The sequence below is a fragment of the Narcine bancroftii genome, chromosome 3, assembly GCF_036971445.1.
Source record: "Narcine bancroftii isolate sNarBan1 chromosome 3, sNarBan1.hap1, whole genome shotgun sequence".
Lineage (NCBI taxonomy): Eukaryota > Metazoa > Chordata > Chondrichthyes > Torpediniformes > Narcinidae > Narcine > Narcine bancroftii.
This window is the reverse complement of record NC_091471.1, coordinates 261,645,637-261,663,964: the sequence shown is the minus strand read 5'-3', so window position 1 is coordinate 261,663,964 and position 18,328 is coordinate 261,645,637. Positions and strand designations below refer to the sequence as shown.

General features: G+C 43.0%; 1 protein-coding gene across 8 annotated transcripts in view; it reads right to left on the bottom strand.

The window, feature by feature from the left end:
* The window catches only part of mpv17l2 (MPV17 mitochondrial inner membrane protein like 2), a 67,179-nt gene that overhangs the window by 22,124 nt on the left and 26,727 nt on the right, over nucleotides 1–18,328 (bottom strand). For 6 of the 8 annotated variants that reach the window (XR_011354365.1, XR_011354364.1, XR_011354363.1 and 3 more), the window contains exons 1-2: nucleotides 5,515–5,804; nucleotides 2,560–2,802 (exon numbers count right to left, since the gene is read on the bottom strand). Coding sequence is in view for 3 of the 8 variants with exons in the window: in XM_069927885.1 (XP_069783986.1) it covers nucleotides 2,560–2,749 (190 nt within the window). In the remaining 5 variants the exon portion in view is untranslated. Of the gene's footprint in view, nucleotides 1–2,559; nucleotides 2,803–5,514; nucleotides 5,805–18,328 lie in introns of those variants that run through there. The other 2 variants (XM_069927886.1, XM_069927887.1) reach the window with 2 other exon arrangements.

The following is an 18,328-nucleotide window of genomic DNA, read 5'->3' as shown; positions in this document are numbered from 1 at the left end:
CACAAGAGACCTTAAATGAGTCCTGATTGAGTTTGTGGTTGAGGAGTCTGATGGTGGAGGGGTAGCTGCTGTTCCTGAAGCTGGTGGTGCAAGTCTTGTGGCACCTAGACCTCTTTCCTGATGGTGGTGAGGGTCTTTGCAAGTTTTCAATCTCCCTCCTGTATGCTGACTCATCACCTTTCTTTATACAGAGCTGCTCTATTCACTTTACACCTACCACACAGTTGCAGGTGTACAGTGAGTAGAGCAGCCCTGTGGTGCTCCGGTATTGATGGAGTTTGTGACGATGTTCTTGCCAATCCTCACTGATTGGGGTCTGGAGGTGAGGAAATCTAGGATCATATGACACAGTGGGGTGTTGAGACCCAGTTCTTGGATTTTGCTGATCAGTTTTGAGGGGATGCTGGTATTAAATGTAGAACTGTAGTCAATAAAGAGCATTCCAGGGCCTTGCGTAGAGCCAGTGAGATGGCAACTGCTGTAGACCTATTGCTACGATCGGCAAACTATTGCTGCTCAGAGAGGAGCTGATTGGTTCTCAACAGCAGCCTCTCAAAACCCTTCACTGTTGATATAAGTGTTACTGGTCAACAATCATTCAGGCAGGCGGCTACACTCTTCTTGGACACTGGGATGATTGGCACCTGTTTGAAACAAGTGGGTACCACACCCTGTTGGAGAGAGATGTTCAAGATATGTGAATATATTGGTCAGCACAGATTTTTAATACTCAGCCAGGTACTGTCCGGACCAGATGCTTTCCTCAGATTCACTCTCCTGAATGCAGCACACACATCCTCAGATATGGGGGTAATTCTCACCCCGTCCCAGCCTGTTGATTCCCTTCCCTTCTCCTCTTCCCCCCCCCCCCCCCCCACCCACCATCACCCCAGGGTCCCAACCTGTTGATGCCTCCCTTCCCAATCCATAACAGTCCTTTCCTCTGGTAAAACTGCTCCAGATCCTTACAACTCAAAGATCATTTCTCCCTTTGTCTGTTAAACTCCTCCGGCCTGGTCACCAACCAGGATTTCTGTGCTCCACCAGTTTCAGTCTCTGGGCTTCATGCTCTAAAATTTCTTGCTGAAACCTGCTTCTCTCCCCTTCTAAAGCCATTGCTTAAAACACCTCCCTGACCAAACTTTTCTTGTGCAGCTATGTGCAAAGCTCTGTGTTATAACACTTCTGTGAAGCAATCTTGGACATTTTTCTACTCTCAAACATTACATTCGGAATTGTGGTGGTTGCCAAATGCAAGGAGCCATGAGGGGTCTTAAGACACCAGTGAGTCAAGCTTCCTAACGGAAGGACCATTGTCTGTCTGAGTCAATAGCAGAAAGTCGAGCTCCATTACGCTGAGCACTGGCGCGCCTCAGAGCTGTGTCTCAGCCCATTCCTGTTCATGCTACTAACCCACAACTGCATGGCCAGATCCAGCTCCAACAGGGATATCAAGTTTGCAGATGACACAACAGTCATCGGCCTCATCAGCAACAAAGATGAGTCACTCAGCTGAGAAGAGGTAGAAAATCTCATGATCATGGTGTGACAATAATAACCCGAGTCTCAATGTGAAGGAGATGATCATGGACTTCAAGAGGACCAGGAACAACCACCCTCCACCACACATCAACAACTTTGTAGACGTGGGAGTGGAGAGCACCAAATTCCTTGGAGGTCACTTAACCAGCGACTTATCGTGGACACACATCTCCTCGCTTGACAGGAAGGTCAAGCGGGCAAGGCTACCAGCCACCATCAAATCAACCTTCCACAGCAGCTCTATCGAGAGCATCCTGGCCGGCTGTATCACAGTGGTACGGTTGTTGCAGAGAAATGGATCATGCCGACCAAAGCCACAGAGAGGATCATTAGAACCACTTCCACCCCCATCAACGTAATTTACCAGAACACGGTCGTCTGAAGAGGGCCTGCAAAATCATCGAGGACCCCTTCCCCACCCTGCACACAGCATCTTTCAGCTGCTCGTGTCGGGGGAGATACAGGAGGATCAGAGCCAGCACCACCAGGCTGAGGAACAGCTTCTTCCCACAGGCAAAGGATCTGTTCACACTATCGAAGAATCTCATTAACAGAACAATATTTATCTGTATAAATATTTATGTCAGTTGTGTGTCTGCGTTTTGCACCGAAGACCTGAAAACGCTGTTTCATCAGGAAATACTCGTGCAATCCTGACAATAAACTTGACTTGAATGCTTATGCACAGTATAAACCCATTGGTAGACCATAAGCCAGTGATGCCTCTCAGGGCTACAGCAAAATATTTGTAAGGAAAACGAAGGAGTGGAAGCTTGGTACCAAGTTCAGAGATCCAAAACCGCAGAAATGTATAGCACAAAAACTATTTGTCCCTTCTCATCCAGGCTGGTTGTGATGCCAATTCCTCCCTTCCTTGGCAATAATCTCACGCCAGAATTCATCCCACCAGAAACACCAGCTTGAGGCAGTATCACATTGCTATTTGCTGAAACTTGCCAACTGCAAATTGTTTGCCACATTACGCCACTGGCTAAATTTCAAAAGGTCATTCTCTACCTGTCCGAGACCAATCCCGCTGGTAGGAAGCATCCCGCCGGATTTCCCGGGTTTGTTGGATCATGTCACCAGCTGCCATCAGACCTCCGCAGCTAACAGTATTCGTTAAAAGCAGAAACTTGTCACTGAAGAGAGGCTTCCAGTAGCCGATCAGACGGATGAAAAATCTCCGATTCGGGGGCACCGACATCCTGGGTCCCAAAGAGAGATGGGGGTGGGGGGGGCAGTGACTGGAGGTTGACCCTGAAAGTGCAAACACAGAGCACAACCTCAAAACCTAATCTCCAAACAATACCTTGCTGCGAATAGATCCTTCCATCTCCATCTGGAGCTTCCCAATGTCACGGAGAAACCTTTCAGCCAACTCATTACATGACAATTACCGTTACATGCAGATTACAATCTATCCTTGACAAATTGACAGGGGCATAGAGCTAATCTATATATTTAATATTTACTCCTCATTGCCAATGAGGACTTGCAATGAATGAACAAGTTATTTTTTGTTAATAATGTTTCTTGTTTTGGAAAAAGAATTCAGGGTATGATCCGATGCAAATCATGCTTTGGCATTCAGTTCACTATGGGAATTTAGCATTACTCCTAATCCATATCAAAGGAGTGATCTCTCAAAATGTTGCACTTGGGAAGTTACGGGGAACTTGTGCACTCACAATCTGTCTCAATTATTCTATTTGAGTAAGATTGTATTTATTTATTTACTTGCTATTTCATATTTTTGTGAATATACAGTGACATTTTCCCCCTTTTCCTACCACCCTCCTCACTCCCCTATAATATAAAGTAAAATAAACCAGTAAAATGCATAAGAGGTTGTGTCATCTTAAATTTTATATTTAATTATTTTTATATTTGTCATTTATTATTTTAAGAGGTGGAGATTTGAAATTGGTGGTGTTTAATATACTCTATGTATGGTTTCCAAATTTGTTCAAATAAAGCACATTTGTCCCTTTCCTTGTAGGTAATCTTTTCTAATGGAATACACATTCATTTCTATGTATCATTGTTGTATTTTTAAGGCTGTTTCTGTTTTCCAAATTGTCATTGGGCATTTTTTTTTTGCTGGTGCGTGTGCAATCATAATAACTTTTTTTAATTTTGCCTAATTCTTTATCTTTTATGTTGTTTAACAGGAAGATTTCTGGATCTCTTGGTATCTTATTTTTTGTAATTTTATGTAACATCAAGTTTAAATCTTCCCAAAATTTTTTTACTTTTGTACGTATCTAAATTGCATGCAATATTGTTCCAATTTCTTGTTTACCATGGAAACATTTGTCTGACATTGTTAGATTCAACTTCTGTGGTGTCAGGTCTAATCTATGTAGCCAATTATATTGTATCATACTAAATCAGGTATTTATTGTGTTATTCATGGATCTTGTGCATAGTTTCTCCCTCATTTCGTTCTTTATTCATATATTTAAATCTTTTTTCCAACCTTGTTTGGGTTTATAGGTTTCATCATTTTCCTTCTATTGCAACTTTCTGTATATATTTGCAATAAATTTTTTCAGTATCGCTGTGTCTGTAATTATTCATAGCAGCTATCTTCAGGTAATCTTAAGCTTGTTCCTAGTTTTTCTTTTAAATCTGTTTTTAACTGATATGAAAATATTGTGCTGTGATATTCCATATTTCTTCAAATGTTAAAAATTTACCAATAACTTTATTAGGAAGAATAACCTGTATCAAAATGAATATATTTCCATGGATACCTGTATCAAAATGAATATATTTCCATGGATACCTGTATCAAAATGAATATATTTCCATGGATACCTGTATCAAAATGAATATATTTCCATGGATACCTGTATCAAAATGAATATATTTCCATGGATACCTGTATCAAAATGAATATATTTCCATGGATACCTGTATCAAAATGAATATATTTCCATGGATACCTGTATCAAAATGAATATTTCCATGGATACCTGTATCAAAATGAATATTTCCATGGATACCTGTATCAAAATGAATATATTTCCATGGATACCTGTATCAAAATGAATATATTTCCATGGATACCTGTATCAAAATGAATATATTTCCATGGATACCTGTATCAAAATGAATATATTTCCATGGATACCTGTATCAAAATGAATATATTTCCATGGATACCTGTATCAAAATGAATATATTTCCATGGATACCTGTATCAAAATGAATATATTTCCATGGATACCTGTATCAAAATGAATATATTTCCATGGATACCTGTATCAAAATGAATATATTTCCATGGATACCTGTATCAAAATGAATATATTTCCATGGATACCTGTATCAAAATGAATATATTTCCATGGATACATTATCTATTTCAAACATTACCTTGACAGATTTTTTTTTTAAGAAACTGAACAAATTAATAAGAATTTTTTTATGGAGGGAAAAAAATTATGAGTAACTTTAGAAAAATTAACACAGACGTATAAAGTAACAAATTTCAAAAATTATTATAGAGCAGCACAACTAAGATACTTATCAGAATTTTACCAGACTGGAGAAAAACCAGCCTGGCTCAAGACAGAATTTATATAAATTAGGGAAAAGGTCCCAGAACATATACTTAATAAATGGGATGAAAAACTGGTACAATGCAACAGCTTACCAATATTACATCATACATTAAAAACATGGAAGAAAATGCATCTAGAACGAAAGATGATAAATTATCAAATACCAAAAATGCTACTAACGCAAAACCCATTAATTCCTTTTACAATAGATAAATTATTTTTTTAGAAAATGAGTGAGAAAAGGAATTGAAAATAAAAGATTGCTTTTTTGGGAAATAATTTATTAACATTCGAACAGTTACTTGAGTAAGATTTGAGCTGACAAGCTCAGACTTTTTCACCTACTTACTATCCCTCCCCCACCCACCCCACTAACCTCCATCCCCTTTCCTGCACCTACCTCAGTTTCTTCTTCAGTCCGCTCGATCCCAAGTAAATATCACTCTTCTTTCCTAAACGAATGAATTCCTACCGCAGCCCTATATGTCCCCGTCTTCCATCGGGTCACCCTGTTTCACGCTGTCTTCCCCCCCTCCACGGTCTTCCTTCGTATCCACCTCACTCCCCCCTGCCACTAATCCTCGCTTGCCTTCTATTCTCCCTTTCTCTTGTTTCTTCTTCTCTCTTTCACGGCTTCCACCTCGAATCCCGTTCTCCCCGTCTCCTTCGCATCAGTGCGCCCCGAAATCACGTGGCTTCGAACCCGGAAGGAAACGACGCGGTAACAATTCTTGTAACCAATCAATCAAATCTTCACGTTGATCGATGTAAACGACGACCAATGAAAGAGCCGTATTGTCCACGTTCTGCCGGCTTTTTTCACCAAATGATACAATGAAAATTCGAGCAGTTTGAAAAACTATCATTGCCCAGTTGCGTCATCGCTGAACATTTAAATGTTATTAAAACTTCTTCTAAAAATATCTTTATTGAATTAAATTTTTAAAATTAATCCAATACATGTTTTTTTTTAAATAGCTTTAAAACTTTATTATTGATTAATTTGAATAACCAACTCTGGGTTTTGGTGAAGAACCTGCTGCGTTTCTCCACACTTTTCTGTCCTAAATGAAATAAATTCACATCTACATATGAATTGAGGACCCCTTATTCTGAAATGACCCCTTGTTGTTCCAAATGCCCTGAATGGGAGAAACACTTTTTCAGTAACTCACTCGGGATCTTTTATATTTCAGTAGAATTTCCCCTTCTCTATTCTCCAGTGAGTGTGGGCAGGATCTGTTCTATATTTATTTTTATGAAAACTTCTATCTTTTTACAATTGATCTCTATGTAAAGGGTGTGGTGATATGTAATTACACCACTAGGTCACCAGGGGTTACCCCAGTGACCTTGTCTATACAGTAGTCCAGAGCTACAGTCTAGCCTTGTCTTGCAGAGAGACAAGACCTCTTAGTGTACATATTAGTTTATTATAGCTGTCTTAGACTTGTGAGAGATAATAGAATATAGGAAGTAAAGCTAATATGAATGAAATAAGGAATACTAGACTAGACTAGAGGAAGTTAAGTAAGTGCTGAGTAGGGATGAATTCCGATAAGAGTGTGAGGAAGGGATATGCAAGTATAATAGAATAAGGGTCTTATAGTGATAGACAGAATTAGCAAGTTCTGCATATAGAATTAGTAAGTCCTGGGGGTTGAGATGTGTGAATAAGGACAAACCAACCAACCAATTTTCCCCTGCAACCGCTGCAACCGTGTCTGCCTGTCCCGCATCGGACTTGTCAGCCACAATCGAGCCTGCAGCTGACGTGGACTTTTACCCCCTCCATAAATCTTCCTCCGTGAGCCAAGACAAAGACAAGATAAGGACAAAGGCAGATTCATGAATAAGGACAATGACATGATGGGACCCAGACAGGATACCCCATGGTCTTTCAAAGTTTACAGAAACTGCACGTAGGCAGACAGAATTACCAAACGCCAAACCAATCCAGGAGGCAGAAGAATGTTAGGGGGGGAGGGTACCTCTACACTGAAATGAACTGTAAAAAAGTTGGGTGAGCCCCAGTATGTGTGTGTCTTCCCAGGGTAAGGGGTAGCACCCAACTTTGCACTGTTGTACAATAAATGTTCTTTGTTCTCAATTTTTGTCTCGAGCGAAATCTGTGAAGGTACTTGTGTTTCTCACAAATGGGGACTCGTCCAGGATCGCACTCCCTCCACTGACAGAGTGCCCGACGACAGGGGTAGGTGCACTGATTCAGCTGGACTCCCGGACGACGGGTGACTGGTCAGTGGACGAAGCGAGTGACATCTGAGAAGAGGCATTGAGAACAAACGATGGGAGAACGTTAAGGAAGCCCGCTAGGAATAGCTACTCGATCCCGGTAAGAGGAATTTTATTTACCTGCTAGTACGGGAGGAGTAAGTAGCAAGGGAAACAGTCCTAAAGAAGGACGGGAAGATCAGATACCTAAACATAGTCCGTTAGGATTAATGTTATCTGATTGGGGTGCGGGGAAAACCCATGGGAAAGATAAACAGATCATGGTCAGGTATTGCTGTCAGGAATGAGTTAAGAATCCGATAAAAAGGAGTTTGGTATATTGGCCAAAGTTTGGATCCGACAAGGACTGGATGTGTCAGGCATTGAACATCTGGCTCTACCAAAATCAAGGAGGTAATACCGAGAGCAGAGAATATGCAGCCTGTTGGCTCAGTGGATCGTTTGATCAAATGATTTTGAGCGAAAAGGAATGTAAGAACAAGATGAGGAACCTTCTGCCCCTGAAATACAAGGATGGGATGTGTTACATTCCCTTCCTCCACCTTATGTTCCACCTGTGCAGGCTCCTATCTCCCCCCCTCTCACCTACGCTTTACCCTTCCCCTCCTCCTCCACAGTTAGAGAAAGAAGAAGAAAGTAGGGGTGGTATGATGACCCGCTCACAGAGTACAAGATTACCGCCTCAATTGACACAAGAGGGAGGAGACTTTGATTATGAGGGTCATTCAGAACAGTGTGAGACCCTTCGGGAGGGAAGGGCAGAACCATTTGATTTGTCTCCCAGAGGACAGGAACCTAAACATCATAAAGGAGGGGATAAGCCAGAAATTAACTGGATGAGACCTTTATGAGAGGTTCCCTTGGGAGGGGATGTGGGGGGGTCTCGGGTTCGTAAATGTGCTTCTGACTAGTACGGAGGTGCGCAATTTTAAGAAGGAAATGACCTCCCTGATAGAAGACCCTCAGGGATGTGCAGAACAATGAGATCAATTTTTGGGACCGAATATATATACCTGGGATGAATTAATATCGATCTTTAAGGCTCTATTCACTTTGGATGAGCGTGGAATGATTCGCCAGGTAGGGATTAGAGTCTGGGATAGGGAACACCAAGGGGGACCAGAGGCGATACCTGGCGAACTTAAATTCCCCCTGGTAAACCCAAATTGGGATAAGAATACTAATGATGGTCGCACACGAATGGAGGAGTATAGGATTAATCTAATAAAAGGAATGAAGGAGTCTGTTCCAAAAGGACAGAACTTTAAGAAGGCATTTGAGGTTCCTCAAGGTCCCGAGGAGACCCCCTCTGCATTTCTGAATAGATTGCGTGTGGCCATACAGCAATATGGGGGATTGGATATAGAATCCCCAACAGGTGAACAGTTGGTATTGACGGGCTTTGTTACTAATTCAGCCCCAGATATCAGGAAGAAATTACAAAAGACAGAGAATTGGCATGAACAGGGAATAACACAGCTTTTACAGATCGCACAAAGGGCATACATCCAGAGGTCTGAAGATAAACAGAAAGGAAAGGCTAAGATTTTGATGCAGGCAGTCAAGGAAGTTATGGAGGGACAGCAGGGAAATGTTAGGAGCTGTGTGCCAGCTCCTGAACGTTGGGAGGAGCGCCAGGAGTAGGGAAGTAGAGACCAGAGCAGAGGCAGGGGTAGAGGAGAATTCCGGTGACGACGACCATTCCCGGGACCCCGTGGAGACCCTGGTAGAAATTGGGAAACAAGAGCATTAGTTTGCTATTATTGTAAAAAGGAGGGACACTTTAAGAGGGAATGCCCAATGCGAGCCAGGGAGACGCGATCTTACACATTGATGGAGGCAGATTATGAATAGGGGAGTCACGGTTCTCAGTCAATACACACCGTGGGGCTGCACAGGGAACCATTGGTAAATTTAAGCATAGGACCCCACAGTGACAAGACTTTTCTAGTAGATTCTGGGGCAGCCTGGTCTAGTATTTTACAACGGCCCAAGGGTGTTAAAACAGAAGGGACAGTGATGATTTCGGGAGAGGGAGGAAGAGATTTTACGGTCCCTATACTAAAAAGTGTAAGGTTACAAATGAGAGAAAAGATAATAACAGAGGATATTGTACTAGTTCCCCAAGCTGGAGTTTGCTTGTTGGGACGGGATTTACAGGACCAATTGGCTATCGGTACCAGACCACAGGGATCAGGTATCGGGGTTCAATTTTATGTTCTAACAGAGGAGGATCGGGAACTAATAAATCCTACAGTATGGGCAAAAAGAGGCAATACAGGAGGGTTAGATGTTCCTCCCCTGCAAGTTACTTTAAAAGACCCTGACCAAGTAATTAGACGAAAAGAGTATCCAATTCCTATGGCTGGCCGAAAGGGGCTGAAGCCAGTAATTGACCAATTGGTGAAAGATGGTATACTTGAACCTTGTATGTCACCTTTTAATACCCCAATTTTACCTGTCCAAAAACCAGATGGTACCTATCGATTAGTGCAGGATTTGAGGGAGTTAAACAATACACTGTTGAATTTTTGAATTTTCTAGGGAATAAGGGTCTTAGAATGAGCGAATCAAAGTTACAATTTGTTCAATCTGAAGTTAAATATTTAGGTCATCTGGTTAGTCAAGGAATTAGGAAGATAAATCCAGACAGAACACGTGGTATTCTGCAGATCCCGCCTCCAAAGAGTGCTCAAGAACTTAGGAAATTCCTTGGTTTAGTGGGATATTGTAGAATTTGGATTGAGAATTATTCTAGCCTGGTCAAATTTCTTTATGATAAACTTGCAACTCTTGGGGGCGAAACTGTTGTCTGGACGGAGGAGGAAATTAAAGATTTTACCTTGGTGAAACAGCATCTTATTAGTGCCCCAGTTTTGGCTTTACCCGACCTAAATAAGCCATTTGACCTATATACCAATGCGAAAGACGGTGTGGCAATGGGAGTATTAACGCAAGAGAGGGCAGGCTTTAGACAACCAGTTGTCCTTCTGTCAAAAATTTTGTCGTGGTTGGCCAGAATGTGTGCAAGCAATTACAGCCACTGCTATTTCAGTCGAGGAAGGACAAAAGATTACATTTGGTGCCCCGATGTTAGTTCATACCCCTCACACAGTCCGCACCATTCTCTTACAACGTGCCGGAAGGTGGCTTACTGATTCTAGAATTTTAAAGTATGAAGCGATTCTCATGGATAGGGATGATTTGACACTGATTATAAACAAAGAACAGAATCCAGCCTTCTTGGTTTCTCCAGATTCTGATACTGTCCCCAATGATTTAGAGCATGTATGTTTAGAAGTGATAGATTTACAGACAAAAATTAGAGATGATTTAAGTGATGAACCTTTACAGGAGGGTGAAAGATGGTTTATTGATGGATCTTCCCACTGCATTGACGGCATTCGGTATAGCGGGTATAGTGTAGTGGATGGGAATGAAGGTGATTGAAGCTGGTCATCTTCCTGGTCATTGGTCGGCACAATCCTGTGAATTATATGCCCTCTGTAGAGCTCTCTAGGGTTTAGAGGGAAAGGTGGGCACAATCTATACCAAATCAAAGTATGCTTTTGGTGTAGTGCACACCTTTGGAAAGATTTGGAAAGAGCGGGGAATGATAACTGGGAAAGGACAAAAGTTGATCCATGAAAACTTAATTGTTCAATCCTTAGATGCTCTTATGTTACCTGAGGAGATAGCTGTAGTTCATGTGCGGGGCCATCAAATTATTGACAGTCCTGAAGTACAGGGGAACAAACGGGCAGATGAAGCTGCCAAACAGGCTGCACTCACAGAAAAAATAGACATGCAGCTGTTACTCCCCACCCCACATGGGGTTCAAAAGACTCCCATCTTTTCACGGGAAGAGGAGGTTTATATGAAAGACCAGGGAATGCGTCAAACTGCCGATGGGTTGTGGTAGACGGCAGAGGGACGCCAAGTACTGAACAAAGCCTTGGCTCGTCAGATTATTGATCAGCTCCACCAGCAGACACATTGGAGAACACAGGCACTTGTTGATGCTTTTATACGGTCCTTTAATTGCTCGGGAATATACACCATAGCCAAGCAAAGTACTCGGGGGTGCCCAATCTGTCAGCAAGTGAATAAGAAAGTCATGAGCCAGGTAATGCCTGGTGGTCGCGATATAGCCGTACGCCCGTTTCAATGAATACAGATTGACTTCATGGAATTACCTAAGATAGGGGTTTATAAATACCTCCTGGTGATGGTGGACCATTTTACTCGATGGGTTGAGGCTTTCCCGACCCCTAATGATCGTGCTAGCACCGTAATCCGGATATCACTAGAGTCTGTTATTCTGCGTTATGGCATTATTCAAACCATTGACTCAGATCGAGGTACACGTTTTACCTCTCAGGTACTCCAGGGTGTGTGTAAAATCCTGGGAATAGATTGGCAGTTACATACCCCATGGCACCCCCAGAGTTCAGGCCGTGTTGAACGGATGAATCAGTCCCTGAAAAATCAACTCATTCGACTTCATGAGGAAACTGGCCTCTCCTGGATTAAATGCTTACCCTTAGCTTTAATTAGAACTCGCACAGCTCCTCGTAAGGACCTTGCTGTCTCACCATATGAAATGATATTTGGTCTTCCTTACATGGGATTCCACACTGATACCCCTACCCCTGAGGCTAATGACCAGTACATATCTAAATATTTACAGGGACTTTCTACTTCGCTATATGACTTAAGACAGAAGGGTTTATTAGCTCAAAACCCACCCCTGGACTATCCTATTCATTCTATTAAACCTGGTGATTGGGTATATGTAAAAGCGTGGCAAGACCATAAACTAAAACCGATATGGGACGGCCCTTATTGTGTACTTCTGATTACAGACACTGCAGTGCGAACAAAAGAAAAGGGGTGACCTCACATACAACGCATTAAACAAGCTAATCCACAGACTAAAGTCATTGATAATATACCCTCCACCTGGCGTGCAGTCTCGCATCCTTCTGGTCTGAAAGTTACGCTACACCGGTAAAAAGTGCTGTAATGTTATTTTTATTATTTGCTGTATTGTTTTTCTGCTGGTTCCCAATTTTTGGGAAACCACCCAATTGTACACAATGTATTAAGTCCTCCTGGAATAGGGGCAGCAGAGGTGATAATTACTTTGAGGAATGGACAAGTTTACCTTTAGAATGCAGACAGGGCCAGACAGAGTGTATTCATAGTGGGGTACCTTATTTAGTATGGTTTAATTTAGGATCCCAACATGGACCAGGGAAACAGAACTGCCCTAGGGGAGTGGATTGGGTTTGCATTCCAGCCTCTACAGATATTAAAAAAATGAGTGCTAAAAATATGGTACAAAGAAGATGGTGGGAAAATGACAGGCAGAACATTAGTCAGGGCTATACCTGGAGTAGGGATAAAGGGGGTATATATGCTAATGCTCGCAGACGAGCTGCTACTCACAGGTTAGATAACAATAAACGCCCCCCCACCCCAAACTTGGCATCTTGTAAATCATCCTTTGGGTCACGAATACATTCGGAAGGCTAAAGGCCATCACTATAAGGGGGATTCCAGTTGTAAACGGCTCAAGCTGCTCCAGAGTACCACAGCTGTTTGGCATTTAAACCGTTTAATCAGACTCCAGGCAGTTTTGGAGATTATCACCAAACAGACAGTGACGTCCTTGGATTTATTGGCTGAAGAACAATGACAGATACGAGCTACAGCTTATCAAAACCGCCTGGCTCTCAATTACTTGTTGGCTGCTGAGGGCGTCGTTTGTGGAAGATCGATGGATGACAATGGTCACAATGGTCAGGCGGTTGAACTTTTTACTGGTGACTGGAGGTGGATACACACAGCCCTTATAGCAGTTGGACTCGTTATTTTAGCCATCATGATACTTCCCTGCCTAATGACTTGTGTGCAGTGTTTAATTCAACTGACCCTTTGTCAGATCACTACAACCCAAAGGATGTATGTTTCCCAAACTCCATCTGCATATGATGCTGAGATTGCAGTTCATTTGCTGACTCGCTGGGAAAAAGACCAAGCTTCCAGTTGAGAATTTACTAAGTGTAGCTAAAGAAAAAGTGTGGATTGTGAGAGATAATAGAATATAGGAAGTAAAGCTAGTATGAATGAAATAAGGAATAGTAGACTAGACTAGAGGGAGTTAAGTAAGTGCTGAGTAGGGATGAATTCTGATAAGAGTGTGAGGAAGGGTTACGCAAGTATAATAGAATAAGGGTCTTATAGTGATAGACAGAATTAGCAAGTTCTGCATATATAGTAAATCCTGGGGGTTGAGATGTGTAAATAAGGATAAAGGCAGATTCATGAATAAGGACAATGACATGATGGGACCCAGACAGGATACCCATGGTCTTTCAAGTTTACAGAAACTGCAGGTAGGCAGACAGAATTACCAAATGCCAAACCAATCTAGGAGGCAGAAGAATATTAGGGGGTGGGGGGGGGGGGGAGGGTACCTCTACACTGAAATGAACTGTATAAAAGTTGGGTGAGCCCCAGTATGTGTGTGTCTTCCCAGGGTAAGGGGAAGCACCCAACTTTGCACTGTTGTACAATAAATGTTCTTTGTTCTCAATTTTTGTCTCGAGCGAAATCTGTGAAGGTACTTGTGTTTCTCACAGAATCGCACTGCTGGTGTAATTATTGTCAGTACAAAGGGAACCTGATGTAATATTTACTATTTGCCCAATGTAATGTAAAGTGGACCCGATGTAATATTTACAAGTATGCTGATAGCTTCAAACTGAGTGGGAATGTAAGCAGTGAGGAGGATGCATGGAGATTTCAGAATCAGAATTTATTGTTATGAACAGGCCACAGAATTTGTTGTTTTGCCGCTGGTGAACCTACTTCATAGATATGGAATGTTAAATGAATAGATACAATCATGGTCGATGGAATGCACGGTGGTAGAAAAACAGAAAGACTGAGCATTATTTAAATGGTAAAATACTGAGTAATGTTGCTGTCATAAAAGACCAGGGTGTCTTTGTAGACAAGTCAGTGAAAGCTAACCTAGGTGCAGTGGACAATAAGGTTTGGAAATGGTGTATTGAGCTGGAGAATTTAAATAATGTGTGGCACGGTTGGCATAGGGGTTAGTGCCACACCGGTACAGCACCAGTGATCAGGTCCGGGGTTTGAATCCCGCACTATCTGTAAGGAGTTTATACGTTCCCTGTGTCTGTGTGGGTTTCCCCAGGGGCTCCGGTTTCCTCCCATCTTTCGAAATGTACCTGGGGTTGCAGGTTAATCGGATGTAATTGGGCGGCATGGGCTCATGGGCCAAAATGGCCTGTTGCCGTGCTGTATTTCTAAATTAAATTTAAAACAGTAAAATAAAGAGTAAAGATATACTATAATAATATCAGTAAAAACCTTTACCTTTGCCATTCTTTACTTCACCCATTTCCAAATACAATGCCTGAAATTTAAGCACTCTGGCTTCCACTGTCCTGCATTATTTATCTAACAGATACTCAACTGTGATTGTGGCCCCTAGGCGGCAACATTATACAGTTAAATCAATGCCCTGAGTTAATAAACCCCCTTCCTCCACCCCCCCTCCCACCTTTGTAAACATTTACTGGGGGCATCAATACTAGCACTACCCGAAGGAGGGAAAAGAAGTGGAAAGAATCAGAGAGAGAGGGGGGTGGGAGAGAGGGAGAGAATCAGAGAGAGGGGGGTGGGAGAGAGGGAGAGAATCAGAGAGAGAGGGGGGGTGAGAGAGAATCAGAGAGAGAGAGAGGGGGAGGGAGAGAATCAGAAAGACATAAAATGGAGAGTGATCTGCAGAACACAGATCAGACAGACACCTCTTTTAAACAGCAGCACCTGGGTCGCCCTCCTGGAAGCACCTTTTAAACTGCAATCCAGCTATTTAAGGGGGATCCCGCCCCCACAATGACACGTCACGTATTCACTGGAAGTACTGCCAGATGTTTAGATGCTGGCTGCCTGGTGACGCACACCCACAAGTGCTGACATAACTGGAATAAGCGGGTCAGCCATTTTCATTTTCAAATCGCCTGTGGACATGACCTAGGTAAATTTAATGGGTTCCCGGACTACCTCAGAGGTAGGTCAGGGACCTGGTTGGATTCCGACGGGGTTGACTGAGTCAGACCCTTTCTAACTGCTGACAAATAGGAGCGCTAATCGGGCCATTTTACATGGCAATTTGAAAGGGCATAGTGGGTGGAAGAGCAAATTCACAGCCTGCATTGGTACCCACTATTTTGACTTGCAGATTTGAACAAGAGTATACCTTCATTATTAACCTGCACCACTCACTAATACTCCCAACACCCTTCAGTGCCACACTGATAAATGCCAAATCTGCTATTGTAACATTTCTATTTTCCCCAACCCCGTGCTGTGCTTTGACAAACAGCACAACTCACTGTAACACTGCCATATACCTCAATAAATTGTCGTTATGCTCCAACGTTCCCCAAAATACTCTGTCAAAAAAAACCAATACACCCCAAACCTTTAAAATTCTCATTTTTACCCCTCATTGTAACTCTCCGATACAGCCCACATATTTCATTATAATGATCTATTCTATCCAATGCACCTCACCTTAACCCTTCTGCATACCTGATATTTCTCCTTGTAAAACTTTCTGATATATTACGGTAATAATCATATGAGCATTTGTTACATAGACTGTTCTAACTCTTTCTTTGGCTTGTCTTCGCGGACGAAGATTTATGGAGGGGTAAATGTCCACATCACCTGCAGGCTCATTTGTGGCTGACAAGTCCGATGCGGGACAGGCAGACACGATTGCAGCAGTTACAGGGGAAAATTGGTGGGTTGGGGTTGGGTGTTGGGTTTTTCCGCCTTTGTCTTTTGTCAGTGAGGTGGGCTCTGCGGTCTTCTTCAAAGGAGGTTGCTGCCCGCCGAACTGTGAGGCGCCAAGATGCACGGTTTGAGGCGAGATCAGCCCACTGGCGGTGGTCAATGTGGCAGGCACCAAGAGATTTCTTTAGGCAGTCCTTGTACCTCTTCTTTGGTGCACCTCTGTCTCGATGGCCAGTGGAGAGCTCGCCATATAACACGATCTTGGGAAGGCGATGGTCCTCCATTCTGGAGACGTGACCCACCCAGCGCAGTTGGATCTTCAGCAGCGTGGATTCGATGCTGTCGGCCTCTGCCATCTCGAGTACTTCGATGTTAGGGATGAAGTCGCTCAAAGCGTTCTAGGAGCCGTAGGTGATGCCAGTAAAGGACCCATGATTCGGAGACGAACAGGAGTGTGGGTATGACAACAGCTCTGTATATGCTAATCTTTGTGAGGTTTTTCAGTTGGTTGTTTTTCCAGACTCTTTTGTGTAGTCTTCCAAAGGTGCTATTTGCCTTGGCGAATCTGTTGTCTATCTCTTTGTCGATCCTTGTATCCGATGAAATGGTGCAGCCGAGATAGGTAAACTGGTTGACCATTTTGAGTTCAGTGTGCCCGATGGAGATGTGGGGGGGCTGGTAGTCATGGAGGGGAGCTAGCTGATGGAGGACCTCAGTTTTCTTCAGGCTGACTTCCAGGCCAAACATTTTGGTAGTTTCCGCAAGACAGGACGTCAAGCGCTGAAGAGCTGGCTCTGAATGGGCAACTAAAGCAGCATCGTCTGCAAAGAGTAGTTCACAGACAAGTTGCTCTTGTGTCTTGGTGTGAGCTTGCAGGCGCCTCAGATTGAAGAGACTGCCATCCGTGTGGTACCGGATGTAAACAGCGTCTTCATTGTTGAGGTCTTTCATGCCTTGGTTCAGCATCATGCTGAAGGGTTGGTGCGAGAACGCAGCCTTGCTTCATGCCATTGTTAATGGAGAAGGGTTCAGAGCTCATTGCTGTATCTGACCCGACCTTGTTGGTTTTCGTGCAGTTGGATAACCATGTTGAGGAACTTTGGCGGGCATCCAAGGCGCTCTAGTATTTGCCAAAGCCCTTTCCTGCTCACGGTGTCGAAGGCTTTGGTGAGGTCAACAAAGGTGATGTAGAGTCCTTTGTTTTGTTCTCTGCACTTTTCTTGGAGCTGTCTGAGGGCAAAGACCATGTCAGTAGTTCCTCTGTTTGCGCGAAAGCCGCACTGTGATTCTGGGAGAACATTCTCGGCGACACTAGGTATTATTCTATTTAGGAGAATCCTAGCGAAGATTTTGCCTGCAATGGAGAGCAGCGTGATTCCCCTGTAGTTTGAGCAGTCTGATTTCTCGCCTTTGTTTTTGTACAGGGTGATGATGATGGCATCACGAAGGTCCTGAGGCAGCTTTCCTTGGTCCCAGCAGAGCTTGAAAAACTCATGCAGTTTGGCATGTTCTATCTACAATTGCCACAAGACACATATAAAAGGGTAGGTAAATATTCAGTTGCAGTTAGTACAAGCTTCTTACCCTCGCTAACACTGATAGAGTCTGCACCCTCTCACTCTGAGATACTTATCAGCATCAACTGTGACATGCCGATGTAACCCACACTCTCCATTTAAACACCCTGACATATGACACCCTTTTCAGTAAACTATGAGTGTTCCATGCCCCTTGTTATAATGTTCCGACATACCCATGCATTTCCAACATAAAACATGAACAAGCCCTTTGGGTCATATGTCCAAGTCAGGCCAAAACTCTGCTGTTTTAAACAATAGATATCCCTCAATTCCTTGGTAACTTCTTATTTGAAGTACTCATTTTGCGCCTTGCCCTCTTCCGCTGACTCCAGACACAAAATCCCTCCTTTGACTGGTCCTATCCTCTCCCACGTTATCCTCTTGTTTTTAATATGTGTAAAATGCCTTGGGATTTTCTTTAACCCAGCTCATCATCATAAGCGTCTCATGGCCCCTTTTGATCCTTCTAATCCCTTGCTTGAGTCCTTTCCTTCATTCTTTATATTCCTCCAGGGCCCTGTCTGAATGCCAGACTGAGACCAC